Source organism: Lynx canadensis, chromosome A2 (assembly GCF_007474595.2).
Source record: "Lynx canadensis isolate LIC74 chromosome A2, mLynCan4.pri.v2, whole genome shotgun sequence".
NCBI lineage: Eukaryota > Metazoa > Chordata > Mammalia > Carnivora > Felidae > Lynx > Lynx canadensis.
This window is the reverse complement of record NC_044304.2, coordinates 111,194,274-111,219,327: the sequence shown is the minus strand read 5'-3', so window position 1 is coordinate 111,219,327 and position 25,054 is coordinate 111,194,274. Positions and strand designations below refer to the sequence as shown.

At 37.2% G+C, this 25,054-nt stretch overlaps 1 protein-coding gene across 1 annotated transcript in view; it reads right to left on the bottom strand.

Annotated features, from left to right (window-relative positions):
- HDAC9 (histone deacetylase 9) overlaps nucleotides 1–25,054 on the bottom strand; it is a 741,574-nt gene that overhangs the window by 26,771 nt on the left and 689,749 nt on the right. Inside the window, exon 24 of the mRNA XM_032592422.1 lies at nucleotides 23,431–23,515. Within this exon, the coding sequence (XP_032448313.1) occupies nucleotides 23,431–23,515 (85 nt within the window). The remainder of the gene's footprint in view (nucleotides 1–23,430; nucleotides 23,516–25,054) is intronic.

The window sequence follows — 25,054 nt, the reverse complement described above, 5'->3', positions numbered from 1 at the left end:
TGACTTCTCAATTTCATTCTATTTCAGAATACACAACTAAGAATAGGAATTTTATCAATGATTCTGTCAACAAATAGACATCTTTGAAAGCCCAATTACGGATTTTCAAAATTAAATCTTGTGCATGGTTTGCCTGTTGATACTAAATTTGTTACTTTATTCCCTTATTTTTGTAGGGGTCAATTCAAATGTTTTTTCTCTTGAAAACACTGTTTCTGTAACTGAAATTCTTTAAAAGTTTCAAAAGCTGGTATTTTTCCTTCATTTCATAACTATCTTTTTTTTATCAGCCTCATTGAGTATAGTTCATATTCAATAAAATTTACCAGTTCTAAGGGCAGATTATAATGCATGTTGACAAATGTGTGCAGTCACACATATATTTGAAATATAGAATATTTTCTTCATCCCTAAAACCTTATTTTTGCCTTTTGGCATGAATTTCTTACCCTCCTTCTTGGCCCCTAATAATAACTGAAATTCTGCCACCGTATTTTGCCTTTTCTATAATTTCATATAAATGAAACCATATACTATGTAGTCTTTAATCCCAGGCTTCTGTCATTTAACCTATCTATTCTGAGATTGAAAGATTCTTATCTTCATCTTATCATCGTTTTGTTTCTTTTTATGCAATATGATTTTTCTTTTCTCCGGCTTCTTTTAAGATTTCATGATAATGTTCCTCAGTGTGATTTTATTCATGTTTATTCTGCTTGAGATTGAGCTTCTAGGATCTGTGGATTTGTGGTTTTCATCAAATTATAAAACCTTTTCCCACTATTTCTTTAAATACTTCCCAAACTTCTTCCTTTTCTGGAACTCTAATTATAGATATGTTAGCTGATTGATGCTGTCCAATAGATTACTGATATACTATTTTTCAGCATTTTTCTTTTTTCCCCTTTTTTGAAGTTTATTTATTTGAGAGACAAAGAGAGAAAGAGTGGGGGAGAGGCAGAGAGAGAGAGGGAGAGAAAGAATCCCAAGCAGGCTCCACACTGTCACTGTGGAGCCCGATGTGGGGCTCAAACTCACGAACTGTAAGATCATGACCCGGGCTGAAATGAAGAGTTGGATGCCCAACTGACTGAGCCACCCAGGTGCACCTCCGTACTTTTCTATTCTTCACTTTGAATAGTTCCTATTACTTCTTCAACTTCATTGTTTTTGTTTGTTTTGTTTTGTTTTTGTCTTTTGCAATGTATCATCTGCCATTAATTCTTCTAGGGTACATATTTTTTTAAATTTCAAATGCTTTTTTTTATAATTTTTCATCTCTAAAACTTCCATTTGCACATTTTCCAGGTTTTTAATTTCTCTGAACATCATGCTTACAACTTTCCTCTTCATATTAGGAGTAACTAATATTTTTATCTGCTAATTCTATCATGCCTTGAATTTCTGAATAAGTTTCTTTTTTTTTAATTTAAATTTTAGTTAGGTAACATAAAATGCACTATTGGTTTCAGGAGTTGAATTCAGTGATTTTCATCACTTATATACAACACTCAGTGCTCATCACAGTAAGTGCCCTCCTCCATCACCCATCTAGCCCATCTCCCACCCACTTCCCTCCATCAACCCTCAGTTTGTTCTCTATCATTAAGAATCTCTTGCAGTTTGTTTCCCTCTTTTCTCTTTTCCCTTCCTATATGTTCATCTGTTTTATTCTTAAATTCCATAGATGAGTGAAATTATATGATACTTGTCTCTGATTGACTTATTTTGTTTAGCATAATACATTCTAGCTCCATCCACGTCATTGGAAATGGCAAGATTTCATTTTTTTGATGGCTAATTATTCCATTATATGTACGTATATAACATATATGCCACATATTCTTTATCCATTCATCAGTCAGTGGACATTTGGCATCTCCCCATAGTCTGGCTATTGTTGATAATGCTGATATAAACATGGGTGCATGTACCCATTTGAGTCTGTATTTTTGTTTCCTTTGGGTAAATACTTAATAGTGCACTTCCTGGATCACAGGGTAATTCTATTTTTAGTTTTTTGAGGAACCTCCATATTATTCTTCAGAGTGGCTGTACCAGTTTGCATTCCCACCAATAGTGCAAGAGGCTTTCGCTTTCTCCCCATCCTTTCCAACATGTGTTGTTTCTTGTGTTTTTAATTTTAGCCACTCTGACAGGTGTGTGATGGTAGGTATCTCATCGTGGTTTTGATTTGCATTTCCCTGGTGATGAGTGACGTTGAGCATCTTTTTATGTGTCTGTTAGCCATCTAGATGTCTTCTTGGAAAAGTGTCTATTCATATATTTGCCCATTTCTTCAACAGATTATTTTTTGGGGGCTATTAAGTTTGATAAGTTGTTTATAGATTTTGGATACTAACCCTTTATCCAAAATGTTATTTGCAAATATCTTCTTCCATTGTGTAGACTGTCTTTTAGTTTTGTGGATTGTTCCCTGAACTGTGCAGATGATTTTTATCTCGATGAAGTCCCAGTAGTTCATGTTTGCTTTTGTTTCCCTTGCCTTTGGTGACATGTCTAGTAAGAAGCTGCTCCAGCTGAGGTCAGAGAGGTTGCTGCCTGTGTTCTCTTATAGTATTTTAATAGTTTCTTGTCTCAAATTTAGGTCTTTCATCAATTTCAAATTTATTTTTGTGAATGGTGTAATAAAGTAGTACAAGTTTCATTCTTCTGCATGTTGCCATCCAGTTTTCCCAACACCATTTGCTGAAGTGACTGTCTTTTTCCCATTGGATACTCTTTCCTGATTTGTCAAAGATTAGTTGACCATATAGCTGTGGGTCCATTTCTGGGTTTTCTGTTCTGTTCCATTGATCTATGTGCCTGTTTTTGTGCCGGTACCATGCTGTCTTTATCACTACAGCTTTGTAATATAGTTTAAAATTCAGAATCATGATGCGTCCACTTTTGTTTTCCTTTTCCAACATTGCTTTGGCTATTCAGGGTCTTTTCTGGTTCCATACAAATTTTAGGATTGTTTATTCTAGCTCTGGGAAAAATTCTTCTGGCATTTTGATAGGGATTACATTAAATGTGTAGATTTCTTTGGATAGCATAGATATATTAACAATGTTTTTCTTCCAATTCATGAGCATGAAATGCTTTTCCATTTCTTTGTGTCCTTCTCAATCACTTTCATAAGTGTTCCATAGTTTTCAGAGTATAAATCTTTTACTTCTTTAGTTGGGTTTTTGGTGCAATTGCAAATGGGATTGATTCTGTGATTTCTTAGAGTTTTTATCAAGAAGGGATGCTGTATTTTGTCAAATGCTTTTTCTGAATCGATTCACAGGATCATATGGTTCTTATACTTTCTTTTATTAATGTGGTATATCATGTTGATTGATTTGAGAATATTGAACCAGTCCTGCAGCCTAGGAATAAATCCCACTTGATCACGGTGAATAATTATTTTAATGTACTGTTGAATTCGCTTTGCTAGTATTTTACTGAGAATTTTCCTATCCATGTTCATCAGGGATACTGGTTTGTAATCCTCCTTTTTAGTGGGGTCTTTGTCTGGCTTTGGAATCAAGATACTGCTGGCTTCACAGAATGAGTTTGAAAGTTTTTCTTCCATTTCCATATTTTGGAAAAGCTAGAGAAGGATAGGTATTAATTCTTCTTTATTTTTTTATGTTTGTCCGTTTATTTAGAGAGAGTGGGCCAACAAGTCAGGGAGGGCAGAGAGAGGGGAAGAGAAAATTCCCAAGCAGGCTCTGTGCTTTCAGTGCAGAGCCTGATGCAGGGCTCGAACCTTGAGATCACAACCTGAGCCAAAATCAAGTCAGACACTTAAGCAACTGAGCCACGCAGACACCCCAATTAATTCTTCTTTAAATGTCTGGTACACTTCCCCTGGGAAGCCATCTGGCCCAGGACCCTTGCTTGTTGGGAGATTTTTCATTACTGATTCAATTTCTTGCTGGGTATGGGTCTGTATTCTATTTCTTCTTATTTCAGTTTTGGTAGTTTCTGAGTTTCTACGAATTTGTCCATTTCTTCCAGATTGTCCAGTTTGTTGGCATATAATTTTTCGTATTCTCTTATAATTGTTTGTATTTCTGTGGTGTTGGTTGTGACCTCTCTTTCATTCATCTATCTATTTGGGTCCTCTCTCTTTTCTTTTTGATAAGTCTGGCTAGGGGGTTATCAATTTTGTTAATTCCTTCAAAGGACCAGCTCTTAGTTTCATTGATCTATGTTTCTGTTTTTGTTTGGTTTCTGTATCATTTATTTTTGTTCTAATCTTTATTATTTCCCTTCTTCTACTGGCTTTACACTTTGTTTGCTGTTCCTTTTCTAGTTCCCTTAGATGTAAGGTTAGGTTTTATATTTGGAACCTTTCTTGCTTCTTTAGATAGGCCTGAATTGCAATATACATCCCTCTTAGGACTGCCTTTGCTGCATCCAAAGGTTTTGGACTGTTCTGTTCTCATTTTCATTTTCTTCCATGTATTTTTAAAATTTCTTCTTTAATTTTCTGGTTAACCTGTTATTCTTTAATAGGATGTTCTTTAACCTCCATGTATTTGAGGGCTTTCCAAATTTTTTCTTGTGGTTGACATCAAGTTTCATAGCATCATGATCTGAAAATATACATGGTTTGATCACAATCTTTTGGTACTTGTTGAGGACTGATTTCTGACCCCGTATATGATGTATAGAAGACACAGAAGGAGGAGGAGGAGGAGGGAGAGGAGGGAGGAGGAGGGAAGAGGGAGAAGGGAAGATGAGGAGGGAGAAGGGAGAAGGAGGAGGAAGGGAAAAAAGTAAGCTTGGTCCTATTTCTACCAGAACTGTAGGTGATGCTTTGAAGCACTCTATGATTAGTACAGTTGGTGCATGTGGGGTGCTGCCTATGCTGGTCTTCTGGAGGAGAGGCCCACTGAGCTGGCTCAGAGTCAGACCTGTCCCATTACCAATGCAGTTTCCAGGTACAGGGGGGTGGGGTTAAGTGGGTCCAGCTTCTACTGGGGGCTGCTGTGTTGCTCTCTGAAGTCCCACTGTGTTGGTGGTGAAAGGTAAAATGGCGTCACCTGACTCTCTTGTCTCTGGACAAAGGATCTCACACACTCCCTATTCATTCAGGACGCCCTCAAAGAATAGCGAGGGCAGTCAGCGTACCCTGCACCAGAGCTCTCCTGCAATTTATCTTTGCTCTGTGGCTGGGAATCAAAACTTGAAACCTCGAGGGACCCGGCACTGCACATATCCATGCCCCTCCCCTAGAGTACAGCCTCTCTGAGCTGTGCCTGATGTGCTTTGTCCCAAAAACCTCTCCACTCTGCGCTGTGTCTGATATCCTTTGCCCCAGATAAAAACAGTGCATGTGCACTCTGCATGAAATGTACAGTGTAGCACTTTGGAAAGCAACAACCAAGTCATCTGCCCTCTGCACACACCTCTGTCCCTTGCTGATGAAAGGCCTTTTGCTGGTGCCTGCAGGGTCTTTTGTCCTGGGAGAGGCAATTTACCCTCTTCCAAATGTACTCCAGGAAGGGGAATGTTCTTTCCACTGAGACCCAGGAGATCCCTACACTATGCTATGCACTCTGGGACCAGTGCCCTGCTTCTCCCCAGGAGTGAACTCCACAGCTCTGCTGCGGAGAAACTCACACACTTCCAAAACTTCAGAATTTGAGCTCCACAAGTTGTTTGCAGAAAAAACTGCAACACTCAGTACCCCTCGGTCCCCAGTCTGTGGTCCAGAGAGGTTTTCATCTTGTGCAAACATGATACCACACTCTCTTAACCCGTCTCCCTTTTCTCTCCCTATGGAAAGGGTTCCCTTCCCTTCTGAGGCACCGCTGTTTTTCTCTCCCTCAATTCACTTCCATGCACCTCATACCTACCATGCTGACTCCTGACAACCTTGGAAATTGTTCTTCCAGTCCTCAGGTCAATTTCCTGGGTGTTCCAAATGATCTGACCTCAATATAGCAGTGTTTGAGGGATGAGGAAAGTCCAGGGTCCCCATACTTGTCCACCATGTTAACTCCTCCCCTCTGAATTTCTGAATCAGTGATTTGTCTTGTAGTTCTAGGTCATATTTTCCCATTTCATAGCATGTCTGGTAATTTTCATTTGGATGCTTGGCATTATTAATTTGAACATTTCTGGTTATTGAATTTTGATGTGTTCTTTGACATGTTGGACTTTACTTGGGCACACAATTAAATCATGCAATCAGTATGATCTTTTTGAGGCTTGCTCATACTCTTTGTCAAATTGGCTCCCAAGCAGGTTTTAGTACAAGGCTAATTTAGTCCAAAACTAAGAGAAAACCATTTTGATTTCTCTACATGTTGCCTTATGTATTACAAGGTCTCTCCACTCTGGCTGAGAGGAATGCAAATTATTCTCAGTCCTGTGTGAACTGTTTGAATTGTTTAACCTACTGGTTTCCGATGGTTAGTTCTCCAGCCTTGTGGAATTTCACCTCATGCATGTCAAATAAGTAAGATAAAGGTTTAAAGACACTCCTGTCCAGATACACAGAACTTCTTCTCTGTGCAGCAACTTCACCTCAAATATCCTGACTCACAAATTCGAGTCACTTCAATCTCCCCAAACACTGATTACTTTATCTTCAACTCAGAAAAGTAATTGGATTCTATTTGTATTCTCCCTCCCTATACTGAAGCCTCGAGATTTCCCTCTATCAGTAACCTCAGGCAACTGTAGGACTCATATTTCTCTTTCCTTGTTTGTTTCCTGCTGGGATTATAGGCCTTCAGTATCTGGTGCTCAGTGCCCAAAACAGTGTTCCATATATGTTTTTCTAGTTTTATTTCTAATCAAAGGACAATTCCTAGAGTAGTTACTTCTTCATACATAGGGGCAGAGGTCCATTTATCGAATATTTTGCTTAATGAATTATGAATAGAAAAAATAAAATGAAAATTCAGAAACTCATTTACAAAATAGTTCAATATTAGAATAATCATCTCAAACATTTCTAAAGTATGGTTGATAATGGGCAACTAAGAGAGGAAATTTGAACTGCCATGCTGAAGTTTTTTTTTTTCCTTTGTCATCAATATCAGCTGTATTTCAAAAACTTTGTATTTCATTTAGCAGTAATTCATTTACCTGTGTTTCATCCTGGATTTATATAAAGGTATTTTAAATTTTGAGAAAATACCTTACATTTTTATTGGTAGAATACTTAGCCTGCTTGCTTTTTTATTTATTTTTATTTTTTTAATGTTTATTCATTTTTGCGAGATGGAGAGAGACAGAGCATGAGTGGGGGAGAGGCAGAGAGAGAGAGGGAGACACAGAATCTGAAGCAGGCTCCAGGCTCTGAGCTGTCAGCACACAGCCCGATGTGGGACTTGAACCCATAGACTGTGAGGTCATAACCTGAGCTGAAGTCGGACGCTTAACCGATTGGGCCACCTAGGCACCCACCTGCTTGGTTTTCAAAAGAAATTTTTAAATAAAATTTTATTAAATTATTGTTTAATTTTATTGTTATTTATAAAAATTTAGGGAATTTATATTGTTTATAATTAATGACAAACACATTTCTGTTAAGATTAAGCTATGCTCCCCCCAAATCTAAATTTGCATATTAATATAAAACCAAGTTATTTTATTGTCAGTGTTAGATTTTCACTGTAATTTATAATGGCATTCATAATAATACCCAATCTTTCATTTTTGGCAGATTTATTTCTAAAAGCTCTACTTTGATTCCATAAATTGAATGAAAAATATCAAACCATTATTAGAACTAACTGATTTTTCTGTTTGAAGCATCTAAGGACACTGTATCATTGAACCAAGAGATTCTTTCAGTGGAGTCAACATGTAACAACCATTACCTCACTTTGGAGCTTGAAAAGAACACTTGAAATTCAAAATTTATTTTAAAAATGTAGATGCATGGTTATTTTATCTAAATAAAAAGTCATGCTTCACAAGTGATACTTAAATGTACCTTCTGCAACTGCACTTGTTAAACTGCCATCATCTTTGGCTTTAGTTTTTATTTTTGTTTTGTTTTTCTTCTAATAATACTAAATTTTAAAGTAGATACTGCTACTCATTCAGCAGTATTATTGTCTTCAGTATTCATGTCATTTATGATATCATTATGTCCCCGTGATGAACGATGAACATTGACAAACATTTTGTGGAAGATACATGTTCTTTATCAACTTTCCTAGGAAACAGCAATTGAGCACTACATTTTTTAACAGGTATGTTTGCTTCTGATCACATTTCAGCCAACAGTATTAATAGCAAAATCAAAATATGCAAGTAACCACAAAATAAATAATTGTGGAACTGCAATGTAAAATAAAAACATTCAGAATGTAAATGCTGTATGCAGGACTACTCCCACTCTATTTCTTGAATATATTTTATCCATCCCTAACATTTTATTCCCCACATTTTCCCTAACCCCACTTTCTGGCAGCTTGGTACCTTTACGCATGTGGCTACAGCATACCTGCCTGGCATACCAGGTGGCAGCAATGTTAAATATTTCTCTTTCTACCTTCCAGCCCAGAATTTTAGGTGTCCTTCACAACTGGTGTCTGTTATTTCAACATCCCATTCAGATACACTTGTTTCAGATTTTTCATTTTTCAGAAACCAAGTTGGTCCCACACCCTGCTTTTGTAAATTAGATTGTAGTTAAATACAACTGTGTTCATTACACACTGGCTATGGATGCTTCCTTGCTACAATGGAAGAATTAAGCAGTTGCAACACAAAGCCTTACATATTTAGTATCCTACATTGTACAGAAAAACTTTGTTGACATCTGGTTTAAAGCAAGGAGGTATACAGACTAAGACTTATTTTGTAAAAAATTATTCTGGCAGAACTTTAGACAAAAAAGTGGAAAAAGCAGGGGTGGATGTGGGCAGACCATTTTGTATGATATAGAAATGGTCTAGGAGAAAGAAGATGGAAGCCTGATTTGGGAGAGTGGTCATGGGAACAAAACTAAGAGGATAGATGAATGAAATGTTGAAGGGATAGAACAAAAAGGATGGGATTATGGTTAGGATGTAGATAGCAATGGAAACAACACAAAAACTAATTCCTAGATTCCTATAAAAACTAGATTCCTAGAAAAACTGGAAGTATAAGGGTGCCATCTACTTGGATCAAGTAACCTGGAAGAGGCTAAGGTTTAGAGAAAGAATAATGACAATAGCTTTGGACATGTTGACTAAATGTACTTTGGTGATATCAAGGGAAAGATGCTGAACTAGAGCTTTAATAAACATAGGGAACTCAGATCTGAGGTCTGAGCTGAAGATATAAATTTTTGGAGTTATTCCTATAGAGAGGACTATGAAGCTATGGTCTGGGAGAAACACAACAATAAGTAAAATGAAAAGAAACAGTTTTTGAATGCCTATTATTTGCCTGATAATGTATATGTAATTTCATATAATTTTAAAATTACCTTGTGAGATAGAATTTTTTACTTTCTTTATTTTACAGATGAGCAGACTGAAGTAAAGAGGGTTGAAATAACTTATCCATATTGTACGATTAGAAGAAGAATGTATAGTGTGAAAAGGATTTAGGTAGGGAATGATGAGCTCACTAGGCAGAGATTCTGCATTTAATGTTGCAGTTAGGGGTATTCAGAAGGGCTCGAACAGCTCCTTTGTTTGGTTGGCTAAAACATGGACAAAAATGTGGTTCTCGGTGAGTGATTTAGAAATGTAAGAACTCCCTTGGTTTAATGGGATTTGAAGACATAGGAATATTAGACTGTTAGAGTGTATTTGTCCTTTGTGACCTATTCATCCACACTGGAAGGATCCAGAAGACATGCCTTTTACCATGACTATGAGATAAATTTGCAAGGCGAGTACTAGAATTCCTGAAAAGACTTGTGATTGCTTATTTCTGCAGACCATAATCTACAGTGGGAATTGTGGTCATTGAATTGGGAAACCTAAATATGGTGGGAGCAACTGGATCCGAGTGGCAGGGGGCAAGTGGCAGCATTCAATTACCAAAGGCAAGGTAGGTGTGATTACCATAAAGGACAGCAGAGTAGAAGTAACTGGTTAATACAATAGTGGAATGGCCTATAAAAGGTTCAGTTTCAACGCAAGCCAGCTGGTAATATTTTTAGGACTGGGGCAAGTTTCTCTAGGAAGATGTATATACTCTCTACCAGAATCCAATATATGGTGGTATTTCTCCCATATCCAGTACTCATGTGTCCAGGAATCAAGGGGTGAAAATGGAAGTTTCACTAGTCAATATTATACCATTGGCAAAATTTTTACTTCTTGTTCCTGTGACTTTACGCTCTGCTAGCCCAAGCTTCCACCAGGGGACATAACAATGATTCCATTGAGCTGGAAGTTAAAACTTTGGCCTTCTTATGCCTTTGAATCAACAGGCAAAGACAGGAATTACTGTGCTGGCTGGGATGATTAACCCTGATTATCAAGGAAAAATTGGACTGCTACTCCACAATGGAGTGAGGAAGAGAATGTGTGGAATACAGATCGCTTAGGGCATACCTTGGTACCACTATGCTCTGTGATTAAGGTCAGTGGAAAACTACAAAAACCCAATCCATGCAGGACTACTAATTCCAGAATGAAGGTTTGATTCATTCCACCAGTTAACCATAACCAGTTGAGTTGCTTCCTGAAGGCATAGGGAATACAGAATGAGTAATGGAAGAAGGTAGTTATAAATACTAACTATGGCCATAAGACTAGTTCCATAACAAGGATTGTAACTGTCAAGAGTATTTCCTCCTTATTTTATTATGAATATATCTGTATGCAAATATCTCTGTTTTCCTCTGTCCTCTCCTCCTTTATCATGTAACATAAGATGCAATGACTTTATATCATAATATTTATTATTAATAACAATAAACATTGCATAACAATATTTAACTATTGTTAATTTTACATTTATAGAATTTAAGTGATGAGACAATGAGAAGACCAAACATTACTCAAAACTCTAGCTACTGTCCTGGTGAAGTGCTTGGTGTGTTTTCAGTTGTACTTAGGAAAGTTGTATCATGTTAGGCAGAACTATGAACTTGTTATTGTCTACAATTAGAGATTAAGTATGGTTTAAGGAGATGTGTATGGTGCCAAGTTGACAAGAGATGGACTTGTGATGGTTAATTTTTATTATCAACTTTACTGGGCCACGGAGTACTCAGATATTTGGTTAAACATTACTCTGAGTATGTCTGGGAGGGTGTTTCTGGATGAGGCTAACAGTTGAGTCAGTAGACTGAGTAGAGCAAATTGCCCTCCCCAGTGTGGGTGGGCTTCATTCAGCAGATTTATGGCCTGCATAAAATAAAAACTTAAATAAGGGAGAATTCTCTCTTTGACTCTCTTCAAGCTGGGACATCAATCTTCTTTTGTCTTTGGTCTCAGAACTTAAACCACCGGTTTTCCTAGTTCTTGGGTCTTTGAATTTGGACTGGAACTCTGCTATTTATTCTTCTGGGTTTCCAGCTTGCCAAGTGCAGATTTTGGAATTCTCAGTCTCAGTTACAACTGCATGATCTACTGCCTCATTATTTATATACAAATATATAACATATATATATATATATATATACACATATACACTTATTATAGTTATTGTTATATAGATTATGTTTCTCTGAAGAACTCAGAGTAGTAGGTGAAAATCAAGGTGAACTTGGAACATCTTGTGATGCCAAAAACTAAGAAAATGCTCACAAAAAGATAGGACCATGTCCAAAGGACATAGGAGCCAGCCTGAAAAAGATCCAAAGCGAGAATAATTTGCAACAAAATTAATAATGGGAAGAGAAAGGACAGTTCCCCATTACATCTAAGAGTAAGGGAAATAGAAAATCAGCATTGGAACACCCGAGTAATAATTTTAGCAGGCACGATCTACCAATGGCTGCTAAAATTAGTGGATAAGCTTGGGGAGAAACAGGATATGTGCATAATTGCAAACTATCTCTCCGACATATTTATTCATTCCATAGGGAAGCATTATAACATCACATTGGAGAGCTCCTTAATCAAGTGATCAAGTTTAACCTCACCAATAATAAGACATATTCACATTATGTACCATGGATCTGAACCACTAAGAAACTGCATCACTGCTGTGGTAATCTTGTCCAAAATGCACACCCTCAATCTATTCATGAAAAACATCAGAAAATACAAAGCTGAAAGATATTCTTTAAACGAACTGACCAGCACTCTTTAAAAGTGCCAAGGTCATAAAAAGACTGGGGAACTGTCACAGATGGGAGAAGACTGAGACATGACAACTAAATGCAATATGTCAATCAAAGACTGAATCCTGGAACAGAACAAGGAAAAGAGTGAACAAACTGGTGGACTCCTTTGTCTATAGTTTAGTTAACAGAATTATATTACTGTTAATTTGTTACTTTCTGTAATTATTGCTATGGTTATGTAAGATGTTAACATTAGGGGAAGTTGAGTGAAGGTCATATGAGAACTCTGTATTATAATTGCAACTTTTCTCTAAATGTAAAATCATTTCAAAATAAAAAGTTTCAAAAAGTCACCTTTTTAAATCTGGCAGCAGAAAGGCCACTGTGACCACAGTGAGACTGCAACCACACTAGACTGGTTCTGACAGGGACTGGAACTAAGAAAATGAAGACGGCTAGATAGAAACATTTTTTTCAAGATTTGGTTCCTAAAGGGTTGAAGAGAGATAGGTAGTAAGCTAAAGGAGTGAGGTAATTGGAGGTTGGTTTTTGTTTTTTTTTGTTTTGTTTTGTTTTGTTTTTTAAGATGAGGAGTATTTTAGGATGCTTAAATGCTGATGGCAATGAACAGTTCAAAGACAGCAGTTTGGTAGCTATAATTTACTCTAAGGTTTGTTGCTGAGATTAAGGAGGGAGGTAGAGGTAAGATGGATAGAGGTTTGAGGAGAGAGAAGTTTGAAGAAGCGTAGTTTGAGAGAGAGAGAGTAAATTGACCTGAGTAATACAGTAGGATTATAATGGGCCCATTTGAATTTGGTGATCATAAATTTACAGGAGGCCAAAGTACTATGATTCAGGATAATCATGAGCAGACCTGTTAACTTAGGTACAGTATTGAGAAAGTTCTTTGTAGAATATATCCAGGGTAGAGATTTTATTAGATAGATAAAGTAGAAGGCCAAGATTTTTAGGGCAGATTGAAAGGTAGAAGGGCAAAAGAATTTGGGCATTAACTGTTTTTAAGGTGGACACAGAAGTGAAGAAAGGTAAGGAAAATGAATTAAGAGAAATGATAAAACAAATGAAACGAAATGAAATAAAATAGTCTTAGGTGTGTGAGTCAACAACTCTATGGCATATGGGTCTGATGTATCCCTCACTATCAGAGATATACCTGCCAGTACTGGCTTAGGACTTTTTTTTCCCCCCAAGTCTGCCAAGACACTAACAGATGGTCATCTGTTCTCCAGGTTCTTATAATTTCCTTTTTTGTTCTTTATCCCTATGAGTCCATGTCTTAAAAACAAAACAAAACAAACAAAAGAAAACAACATAAAACCCCTCTTTTTTATTATCTTAGTGGAACTCCATGGAGAAGTGAAAGTAAATGAGTATTTTTAATCCGTTATCATTCCTTGAAAATAGTGCCTCTCCTCTATTTTAACCCCACAGATAAGGCTTATTATTCTCTTGCTTCTCTTTTCTGCTGACTTTCCCTAGTGGCTTGTGCCCTTGTATATTTGATTTTATCCATTTATTTAAATATGTATGTTTATTTATTTATTTGAATTCATATTTTGTTGAACTTCATCTCTGCATATACTGGGGTCTAAATTAGGGATACTTTTCCTCCAGAAAGAAAGTGCATTTGCTTCCTTCAGAGCCAGGAGTAGACCAAGATAAAACCTCACTGGTACCCATCAAATTCATATCCCCAACTTTGATGCAGACCTTATGCTTTATTGTGCAGTTACAACACTGATACTGTCATTTGACCCAGGGATACTCTCCCTTTTTGTGTTACTTACTCTATTAAATTTCAGTTTATTTGTTTTTTCATCCTATTCCCTTACATGCTAGCAAGCCCAGTAATGTATTAAAATAGTCTGTTTTAATGTATGCAGAATCTATTATATTTTAAAAGAGGTATAGTTTAGTGTCTATCCTGGGATACTTGGGAATAGGAAATGTGGTGGAACTCTGCCCTTAACTATGAAATGAGGAAGAGGAAGGTCATATGCTTTAACAGAAAGAAAGAGGGTTTTTTTTTTATATATATGAAATTTATTGACAAATTGGTTTCCATACAACACCCAGTGCTCATCCCAAAAGGTGCCCTCCTCAATACCCATCACCCACCCTCCCCTCCCTCCCACCCCCATCAACCCTCAGTTTGTTCTCAGTTTTTAACAGTCTCTTATGCTTTGGCTCTCTCCCACTCTAACCTCTTTTTTTTTTTTTTTTCCTTCCCCTCCCCCATGGGTTCCTATTAAGTTTCTCAGGATCCACATAAGAGTGAAACCATATGGTATCTGTCTTTCTCTGTATGGCTTATTTCACTTAGCATCACACTCTCCAGTTCCATCCACGTTGCTACAAAAGGCCATATTTCATTTTTTCTCATTGCCACGTAGTATTCCATTGTGTATATAAACCACAATTTCTTTATCCATTCATCAGTTGATGGACATTTAGGCTCAGAAAGAGGGTTTTGACAGTAAAGTCAGACCAGAATTCAAGTCTTGGTTGACTGCTTACTTGTGGAAAGACCTTCAACAAGCAACCTAAATTAGCTAAGCCTCAATTTATTAATGAACAAGATGAGGAAACTAATTATTCACTGCAGAGCTGTGTGAGGACTAGATGTAATGTATATAAACACCTAGCAAATTACCTTCTCCCAAACTTGACCTTCTAACATGCCTTATCTCAGTGAATGGTATCCAGTGTGTGTGTGAAGCTTATCTGGGTGCTAACAGCTGAGTATATAATTACAGTGCAATCCTATTCTTAAAGAGTGTTCAGTCCTAGAAACACGCAGTTTTATTTATTCTTGTGGTTTGATTAGTTTTGCCTTAGTAGAACACGAGTGAAAGAAAACTTGTAACCATAGATGCAGCTGGAATTAAAAAAAATTCCAGACAAGTTAAGTCTCTAAGCAGATAGCAGATTTTCCTTTTGATTCAGGTATATTCTAGTATTAGTGCTCCACCAAACAATAATCAGAGTCTCAACATGTCAACAGAATGGTTAATTAGAAGTTCAAAATCAACATTCAAAGAGCCACATGTGCAAGTCTGACCTGGCTCTGATACAAGTAAGGGTTGGTGGGGTTAATAGTGGGAAAATGTCTAATGCTGCTTTTCTTCAGTGAAGGTCTGCCTGGCCCAGGGCTGCAACGTCAAGGCCTCTGTCTAAACCAAAAAATCTATGACAAATAGCAGCTCACACCTGACAACAGTCAAGGTTTTAAACTCAACAGGGTAGGGATTTGAAATTCTGCCAATCCTTGCATTTTTCTGTGATTAGATGTATTTCACAAGTTTACAAGGGGCTCCAAAGTGGATTCATAGCTCCATGGCTCCTTATAATTTGGCACTGCCCTTCTAGAATGGACTAAACCTCAATTAACCAGAACTTACAAAACTCCAAATCTTCAGTTAAATTGATTTTTCCCCTAAATATGTCATTTTTCAAAGAAATGGAAAAAGTATACACAAAAAGTACAAATAATGAATTTATTTGTGAGATAGAATAACATAATGGCTAAGACTATATACTCTGGAGATAGACTGCTTGATTTATGATGTTGCCTTTATCCAGTTTTTAACTGTGCGACCTTGGAGAAGTTGATTAACCTAGATGTGCCGCAGTTTACTTGGCTGTAAAATGGAAATGAAAATAGTACCTACCTCATAGGGTTGTTAGGAAGATTAAATGAGTTAATCTATATTAATAAGAGTGTTTAGAACAGTACCTTGCACACTGAAAGTACTTAATAATTATTACTTTACTATTTGCTAGCAGTTTACAGGGTTTACATTGTATAAATAATTTAATCTAATGTCCCTCCATGACTTCACTGTAGTGAAAAACTCATATTTAGAATGATGATGCCTTTCCCCTAATTTCAAGCATTTCAATCAACAAAATTTCTTCTTTAAAGAAAACTCTACACCTGACCTGGGGCTCAAACTCACAATCCCAAGATCAAGAGTCACAAGCTCTTCTTCTTCTTCTTTTTCCTTTTTTTTTTTTTTAATGTTTATTTATTTTTGAGAGAGAGAGAGAGAGAGAGCGAGCGAGCACATGAGCAGGGGAGGGGCAGAGAGAGAAAGGGAGAGACAGAATCAGAAGCAGGCTCCAGGCTCTGAGCTGTTAGCACAGAGCCTGATGCGGGGCTCAAACCCACAAATGTGAGATCATGACCTGAGCCGAAGTTGGACGCTCAACCGACTGAGCCACCCAGGTGCCCCATGAGTCACACGCTCTTCTGACTGAGCCAGCCAGATGCCCCAAATATCTTCTTAAGTCTAATATCATTCATCTTGCTCTCCAAACCTTTTCTTCCTCTGCTGTTCCCTATCACAGGAGATGACACCACCAACTACTCAGTTGTTCAAGCTTGATACCTGGAAATTATTAATTCTCTCCATGCCAATTAATTACCATCGCAAGTCAATTCTCCTTCCGAATTAAACTGCTCACATCTGACAATAAGCCATGCTAAATCTCCTGTCCTTTTTGCAGGCATAATAATCTTGTGAAGTGCAGATTTGAGCATGTTCCTTCCCTGACTGAACTGAGTCCTCAGATCCTTCTGAGTTAAAACCTTTCCAACATTGTGGGTATCTCTTCTCTCCTGGATCTCAATAGGATGGAGGTAGAGGAGAGAGGAAAAGAGAAAAATATATCAAAAAAAGGTAGAAAACCAAAATACAATAAGAAGGAGCAAAAAAAAAAAAACTTAATGTGGTTGAGGCTTTGGGTATGGAGTTAAAGAACCTAGTAAAGGTTGCAAGATGATTTATGCAGCGCATGTTGCAATATGGGGAACAATCCTTTAATCCATGTGCATAGCCCCTGAGGTCAAGATATTGGACAGTTTCCTCACAACAGATATATGCAAATTCCTTTCAGTTTAGAAACAATCTGGATTTTCTCCTTAATTGTGATCTAAACGCCCCTTCTCCTTGATAAGGGGGTGGATAAGGGGAATTAGAACGATGGGAGGAGATGGCTGAGAAGGGCATTTCACTTAAAAGAAAACAATGGTTGTCTCTTTAGAACAAATCTTACCTTACTTTAATAGCTTTGTTTCATTAATTACTATACATAAATCTCTTATACTGCTCTGATGATCTACTTAGTGGGTACATCAACAGTGTTTATATTTTACCAACTAGTTATCTCCCTTGGAAATAGAGTAGAAATGAAATCAACAAAATTAACTTGCCATTGTTTGCTTGCAACATCAGTTGTTACTTCTTATTTCATTGTGGTGCCTAAACCAGTGGATCAGTGACTACCTTATAGTCAATTACCTAGTTCCACAGTATATTCTCCTGCAGTGAGAAAATTGTATTCTTTTTCATATTGGCCTCAAAAGTGGAATAAATTCAGAGGACCATAAATTCACTTCTCATTGCCCTAAATAATACGTGTGTGTGTGTGTGTGTGTGTGTGTGTGTGTGTGTGTGTGTGTAAGAAATAGGGCCTACTGACAAATTTTACATGCAGGAAACATGGGTGTTATTTGATAAGAACATGCATGACAAATACTTTCCTTTCCTTATTCTGGCCTATGTAACTATTTTGCTGTGATTGGCATAATATGGAATTCTAAGACTCCACTAAACAAGGGAAGAATCACTAGGGTGGGGAAAAGATGAAAATGGGGGGGTGGAGTGGGAAAATTCCAACCATTTTTTTTAATGATCTTGCTTCTTATTTGCCATTTTGTTGCCACAGTAGCTCCAATTTAGAAAAGCAGTATGGTGGTATGCCATGCCATTCTTCCTGAAATTTCTCAGAGAAGCTAAGTGACTTGCTCCTCATCATGTTTGTGAGTGGTAGAGAGGATCATATTGGAGTTACTGTCATTTGAAAATCCTCTATCCTGGTGTTTTTCAACTTATCAGCTGCGGAGGGTTGTAGCTAAATTTGTAAAGAATCCTCAAATTCTTGTGTACATATATATTTTTCTTGATCCACAAATCAAAAGATACTATGATTATCACTATTATCATTCAGGAGGTCTACAAAATTGGTTGACACTTAAAAAGTACTCTTCTTACTACAAAGTGAGTAAGTAAAAGGAAACCATGGCTCTATACTTGTGGTTTTCATATTTTGGGGTTTCACAGATCAATATCAATATCATTCATTATATGTTTTAGAGCTTAAAATTATAGTCTTTCAAATAACATGGATTGAGTTTTATGGAAAACTCACTTCATAATTCCTCCCTTCAAAATCAGTAAAAATGTTATCATGGGCCAAGACTGGTGTGAAAAATGTCATTTGGGAACCCTGCTTCTCACCTTACAATGAAAAAGAAGGGAAGAAGAGTTCAATGGACTCTGTAACTTGTTAGGGTGGGTTTTAGAAAAGGAAACATACAGATGAGGGTTCTTTACCCTTCTCTGGGCTGACTCTTACCTGGCATCACTCACTGGTGATTATAGCCACCAGCAAACTATTAGTTTCAGCTCTGAGAATTGCCACCTCTAGGATTAGTGATGAAAGTGGTAGCTCACAAGTAATTCATGTTCCTTCTAACTTAGAAGTGATTCATCATTATGGGTTAAGGAAGACAGAAGAAAAGAGCTCATACATAATTTGCCTATTCTTCTCAATCTCTTATCTGCATGGGCTAGCCAAGGAGTTGTGTTAGTTAGTTAAGAAAATTAACCCGGGCTAAGAAAAAAATGTGGCAAATATGGACAGATCAACGGATTCAACTGATTCAACTGTTATTCATTCAATAAACATTTGCACAATGCCTACCTTGGACAGACACTGTGTAAAGAATATAGCAATTAAAAACAAATAACACCAGCAAAAACAATCTCTGCCATGAAAACACACAGGAAATGTACCTAATCTAGAATAACAATAAAGGGAGACTCATACATGGCTTCTCAAAAGAGATAACATCTGAGCTAAGTCTAGAAAACTTGATAGGGATGAGGCAGAACACTTGTTACCAAAGTGAACAGCATGTGCAAACAAGAAGCTTCTTGACAATCTCAAACATAGTTGATCTTTGTATACATCCGCCATCTTGAGATGAAACCAGACCCTAACCTGTCAGGAGGGGTCTTTATTACCTGTCAGGAATAATGATTGCCCTGCCGTTGCCTCATAAGGTCTTTCTTTCTTAGCTAAATGAGTAACATAAACAAGGACAGGACAACAGGGATGATCCTGCTGCCAAATATTCCCATGCATGTGGCCAGGCAAAGGGCCAATGCTAATCACAGCCTCCAGCACCTGCATACCCTCAGCTGGGGGGCTCTGTTCTCAAAGAGAAATTCACAGAAGGCCTGTCAGCACCTTGCTGTCTGTCTTGGGACAAGGCTATCTAGGAACTTGCCTGAATGTTTCCCACATGCTACAAATCCTGCTTCTCGACATTTACATAGTTTTCTGATACTGTAGTCCCGAACCGTAGCACAAAAGAATCCTTCACAACCTATACTAACAATTCAAACACCTCCCAAAGTTAAAAGGAGGCACCTGTGAGATGCTCAGAGACATATGTGAAGAGGGGGTTCTTCAGTTAAACAAAGGCCACCTTAAAGGCAACCTGTGCAGTTGCAAAGGACCCCCATATACAGAAGGGCCCGCATGTTGCATTCAGTGCTCTGCTGTCACCTTCATGAAATTATAGTATTTTTTTAACAAGGAAGTATTCACACATTTTCATTTTGCACTGGGATCTGCAAATTATGTAGTGGGTCCTGACTACTTTCCCCACCAAAGGGGTAAAGGGGAGCCTAGTCAAGGGCCTGAAGCCCTATAAGAGGACTTGAAATGGAAGAGTGAGTTATAAAACAGAGAAAAATAAAAGTAAGAGTACAATTTTATAGTTTGTAAGGAAATCTAGCATTGTTTGCTAAGGCAGAAGCCCATAATTTTAATTTCTCAAGCCATTATGAAGTTTGTTACTCAGAAACACCCACATTATTTTATTGCTTAATGGACCTTATGCAGCCCTTTTCTGGTTCTTTAGTCTGGAAGAGTGGCCCCAAAGACATACAATTCAAATGGTCCCAAAAGACACACAATTCAAAGAACTACATAAAAATGTACCACATAGTGTCAAAACCACAGTCTCAAACAACTTTCTCTGCACTGTTTTCTACTTCATGTCCCAAATGACAAGAGAGCATTCTCATCTTGTATTTGTCTTTTCCATTACAACCTTTACTCACCAGTTCCTTCTTTACCACAACTCGAGTTCTCCCTGTGGTAATGTTACTATCAGTCTTTCCTGGCAAATATCTTTTCACATCATTAACACCTTGATTTTTATCAGGAATGGCTGAATAATTTGCAGGGCCCAGTGCAAAATAAAAATGTGGGCCCCTTTTTCAAAACTTAGTAAGAATTTAAAGGCAACAATAGGAAGAGCATGAACTGGGTCCTTATAAGTGTGGAGTTATGTGACTGCACAGGCTGAACATCCAAGAAACCATCTTTAATTCTCAGTGGCCAAAATTGGGTCACATACCCCATTCCTTAACCAATCACTATTTAAGTGGGTTAACTAGTTTAGGCTTAGACTAAGAACAGCTTCCCTGGAACTGGGCATAAGTTCATCTTCTCTGAGTTGCATGGTATCTGGTGGCAAGGATTCATGACTAAAACCAGGCTTCTTTTGAGTAGAAGTTAGGAAGGCATTGTTGCTGAGTAGCCAACAACAGTACCCACTATGTCATGTATCCATGGCTAAGAAAGAGGAGGTCTTCAGAAACTCCCTTTGATGCAAGATCTCATTCCCTAGGGCCTTGAAGATCAAATCCTCCCAACTTAAGTCTGCCTGCTTTCCATTCCCAGGCCCCTATGCACTTTAAATATCTCCCCTGCTGTCAACCCGTTCCACAGGTACATGGAGGGGTGAAAAGATGTGATTCCCATACTCCTGACTGTCATCAAAAGAAGGAACCAAGACTAACAGACCATAAAGTACACAAAAAACTCAAATAATAGAAGAAATTTAAGGAAAAATGCTACTAATTAAAATCCACATGTTAGTGTTGAGAGTTAGTGGAAGTATTGGGTTTACAAATGCTGGATGGAATCCTCAGTAGGAGTTTAGAAAGACAGGGGATTTTAAATGGGGGTAGTTGTCAGTGTTGAGTGCTGTGGAATGCATTTTAGAACAGAAGACTAATTCACAATCCACAGTGGTAGAATTCTCATAGAGCAAGTTTGATAGTAGAATGAGTCTTTTTCAAGAGACAAACAGGTTTGTTTGGCTAGAGCAGACTGAAAAAATCACTCAAAAATGTCAGTGGTAAAGTCATGCAGTAGAAAGTTATTACCAGGAAATTAGATCTAATACAAAAGGCAACAGTACAGTTTTTGAAGATGTACACTAACTGTGGTTTTTTCATACCTATGTGAAAATTGAGAGCTTGCTTTTGTTACTCTCTTCCAAACATTCGCTCTTCATCTGGCCCAAATCCTGTTCAGTCCTTAAGACCAAGCTCAGGCCCTATCACTGCCAACAGGCCTTCCCTGAACCTTCCTTGAACCTGCCTCACTTTCTAGTATCTCTCAACCCCACTGAAAGTGACTTAAGAAAGAGAATGCTCCTTCTCTACTGTCTCAGTGCACCTCATGACCCCATATTGGAAGGATCTATTGAAGCGTCTCTCACTCACTGGACTATAACTCTTTGATGCCAGAAACTCTACCTATTCTTCTTCATAACTTCTGTGCCTTGATGACTGATGAAATTATCTTCTATCAACATATCATAAGTATTAAAGAATGCTTAATACAATCAGAAGATACATAAGAACAATAACTTTTAATAATCTATGTGTATAATGGCAAAAGAATGCTCAGAATAAAAGAAAATAATATGTATAAAAAGTAGGTATTTTTATACTATTGATTACCTGAAAGGGGTATTAGAGTGGATGTAGATGAATATGAGAAGGCTGTCAAAGATCATTTTAAGATACCTTCCCTTAAGATCCAGAACAATATATAATAGAGTCTCTTAATTTACTCTCAATGGAAATGAGGCAATATAATGACAGGTTTTGGTTCCAAATATTTGAATGTTTACATTTCTAGACTCTGAAGATCCTTGAAATTTGGACTTTATTCCAGTTATGATATAACTAATAAACATTTATGGGGAACCTATGACCCTCAATCCAGGCAATAATGAAATTAAGTAAAGTGGAGATTGCTTTGAGCTCCTATATGGCATGATTTGTAAATAGTCACAGCACCCCACATACACCCATATCTCAAAATTGCTTCTGAGCTAGCAAAGTCAAAAACTTAGAAAGCTGCAAGGTGGTTTCTTTAGTGGTATTTAAAAAATGCTTCTATAGGACAATAGCAAAGCTAAGGGTTTTCCTGATTCTTCTTCACACATAATTTTGCCATTTGGTTTTTCCCTTCATGCTAACTTTCGTGTTAATTTATGCTTGATTTCAAGTGTGTGTATGTGTGTTTATGTGTGTGAAGGGAAATGGATAGTAAAGTTTCTGACTTTCCCTCCTTTGTTTAGATTTTCTTTTGTTTTTCTTTTATTTTTTTTTTTTTTACCGTTTATTTTTATTTTTTGAGAGCTAGAGAGACAGAGCATGAGTGGGGGAGGGGCAGAGAGAGAGGGAGACAGAATCCGAAGCAGGCTCCTGGCTCTGAGCTCTCAGCACACAGCCCAATGTGGGGCTTGAACTCACAGACTGTGAGATCATGACCTGAGCCGAAGTCAGCGGCTCAACCAACTGAGCCACCCAGGGACCCCTAGATTTTCTAGTAGTGAGGCTTTTTCACTAACTTTCTCCTCTCTTGACAAACTGAAAACCAGTAAATGATTCCTTAATTCTAACATCATTAGGAGATAACTTACCCTTAGTTAAGATTAGACAATATAATTAAAATTTCTATATTAATTTCAGTTTTTAATGGATACTTAGTGGTAGTTATGAAAAAAGAATCCAAGCACTTGGAAAATATGAGAAAAACATGGTTCTAAATATAGAGGCTCTGAGTTATCAGTGTAAGGTTAGATTAAGCACATTAAGAGCAAGGCAGTAATACATTTAGGTATAAATACATAATGTGTGTAAATTAGAATTCTAAATATGTTTCTCATATTTGAGAAGCTCAAATATGTTTTTCATGTGTTCTCATTCTCAATATGTTTAATTAATTGTACCTGATTAGAAATTAAAAAAAAATTAAAGACATACTTTGAATTTCAATGATCTTCTGTAAAGAAATAACAGCATTCATATTCGGGGTTTGGTGGAGAATATCTTCTGCAAGCGGCTCCAGCTGCAAGAAGAGTAGATAATAAAGAGCAGAATATTATGACTTTATAGTAAGTCTGACAGAAGCAAAGCAAATGGAAACAACCTAAAAAAAAAGGCTGCCCCAAGAACTAGTTAACATTTTCATTTTGCTGATAGCAGTTCTAAAAGTGTAACCAGTTTTATTTTCTGTTTTGTAGCCATGTAATTGAATTCCAAAGGGCTTTTCTATTGGTCACAAAACTAATCTATGAAGTCTCTGAAGCAGGTGCATGTCTGTGTATTATTCATTAAAAATCTGAGTTATTTGTGTAATTTTTGTGGGTTCTTCACAAACCAAATTCCATCATGTCTGTATGTGCAGCTGGGCCCTGCAAACAAAACCTCAGGGAAGTTGCAGTAGACGGAAAGTGGGCAGTCTATTATCCATACTTTCGTAGTATTTTTACATCCGGCCACCTTACACTTTTGGACACTTCACAGTAGAAAGCCATAAGACATAGCTGCTCTTACTCAATTGCGGTTAAAGAAATGGTAGAGAAAATGTTCAAATAAAACCAGAGCTAAAATAACTGCATGTTTAAAAGGGAAATAACTGTGCATTTTCATTTAACTTCTACTATATTCATAACTAGGCAGAAGTCCATGTGGAAGCACAGGACAAATTCCTGTCTTGCAAATCTATCATGATCTTCTGGAATTACAATGATTTTTCATGGACAAGCTTTGCAAACATTGCTTTGTGAGAAATGAAGAGGAACTTTAAATAATTTATGGATTTTTCTGGCAGAACTAAATCTGATGATGCATCCTGGGAATACCTTGGTGATGTTGCTTGGTGTGTAGCAGCAGAAACCGCACACCCAGAACCTTGCAAACAAAATAGCTGTCTAGCTATTGAAATCCAGAAAGCAAGGAAAGTAATAGTAACAAAGGTATTTAAAAAAAAGGAGTTTTCTTAGAAAATCTGAAGTTAGTAGTCACAAATTCAAACTGATGGTCAAATTATAATATGGCTTGAAAAGGAACCGATGTCACTAGACATTGTACTGAAAAACTCATCTATGTCTCTTTTTCTGTAGAAAAAACCTAAAAACTCAGGAATTCCAAGTTTCCACAGCATATGTGAGTGAATCTTCCCCCCAGGGTCTCTCTGAATTGATTATTCTATACTTCAATCATGGAATCTAAAACAATAGCACCTTTCTTCCAGATGCCATAGGATAACTGAGTAGCTCAGGGATATTTATATATGGGTAAATTCACTAAATACAACTTTCAAGAAGGTTCTTTTCAGCTGCCAAAGAAAAACCTTTAAAACATCAAAAGGTTATTTGCAATACAGTTTAGCAGGAGAGAAAAAAAGTGTCAGTGAAAAGGTTCTGTAATCTCAAATTCTTAAAATTTGTTAAAATCAATTTTTAAATCTGGTATTTCATATAGTATCTTCAAGAATATGTTACCCTAGTTAACACCCTCTTAACTCAAAGGAAGTAATGAATCATAGGCAGTAGGTTACTTGGAAAACTTACTCAAGAATCAGATAGGGTTGAACTACCTTTCT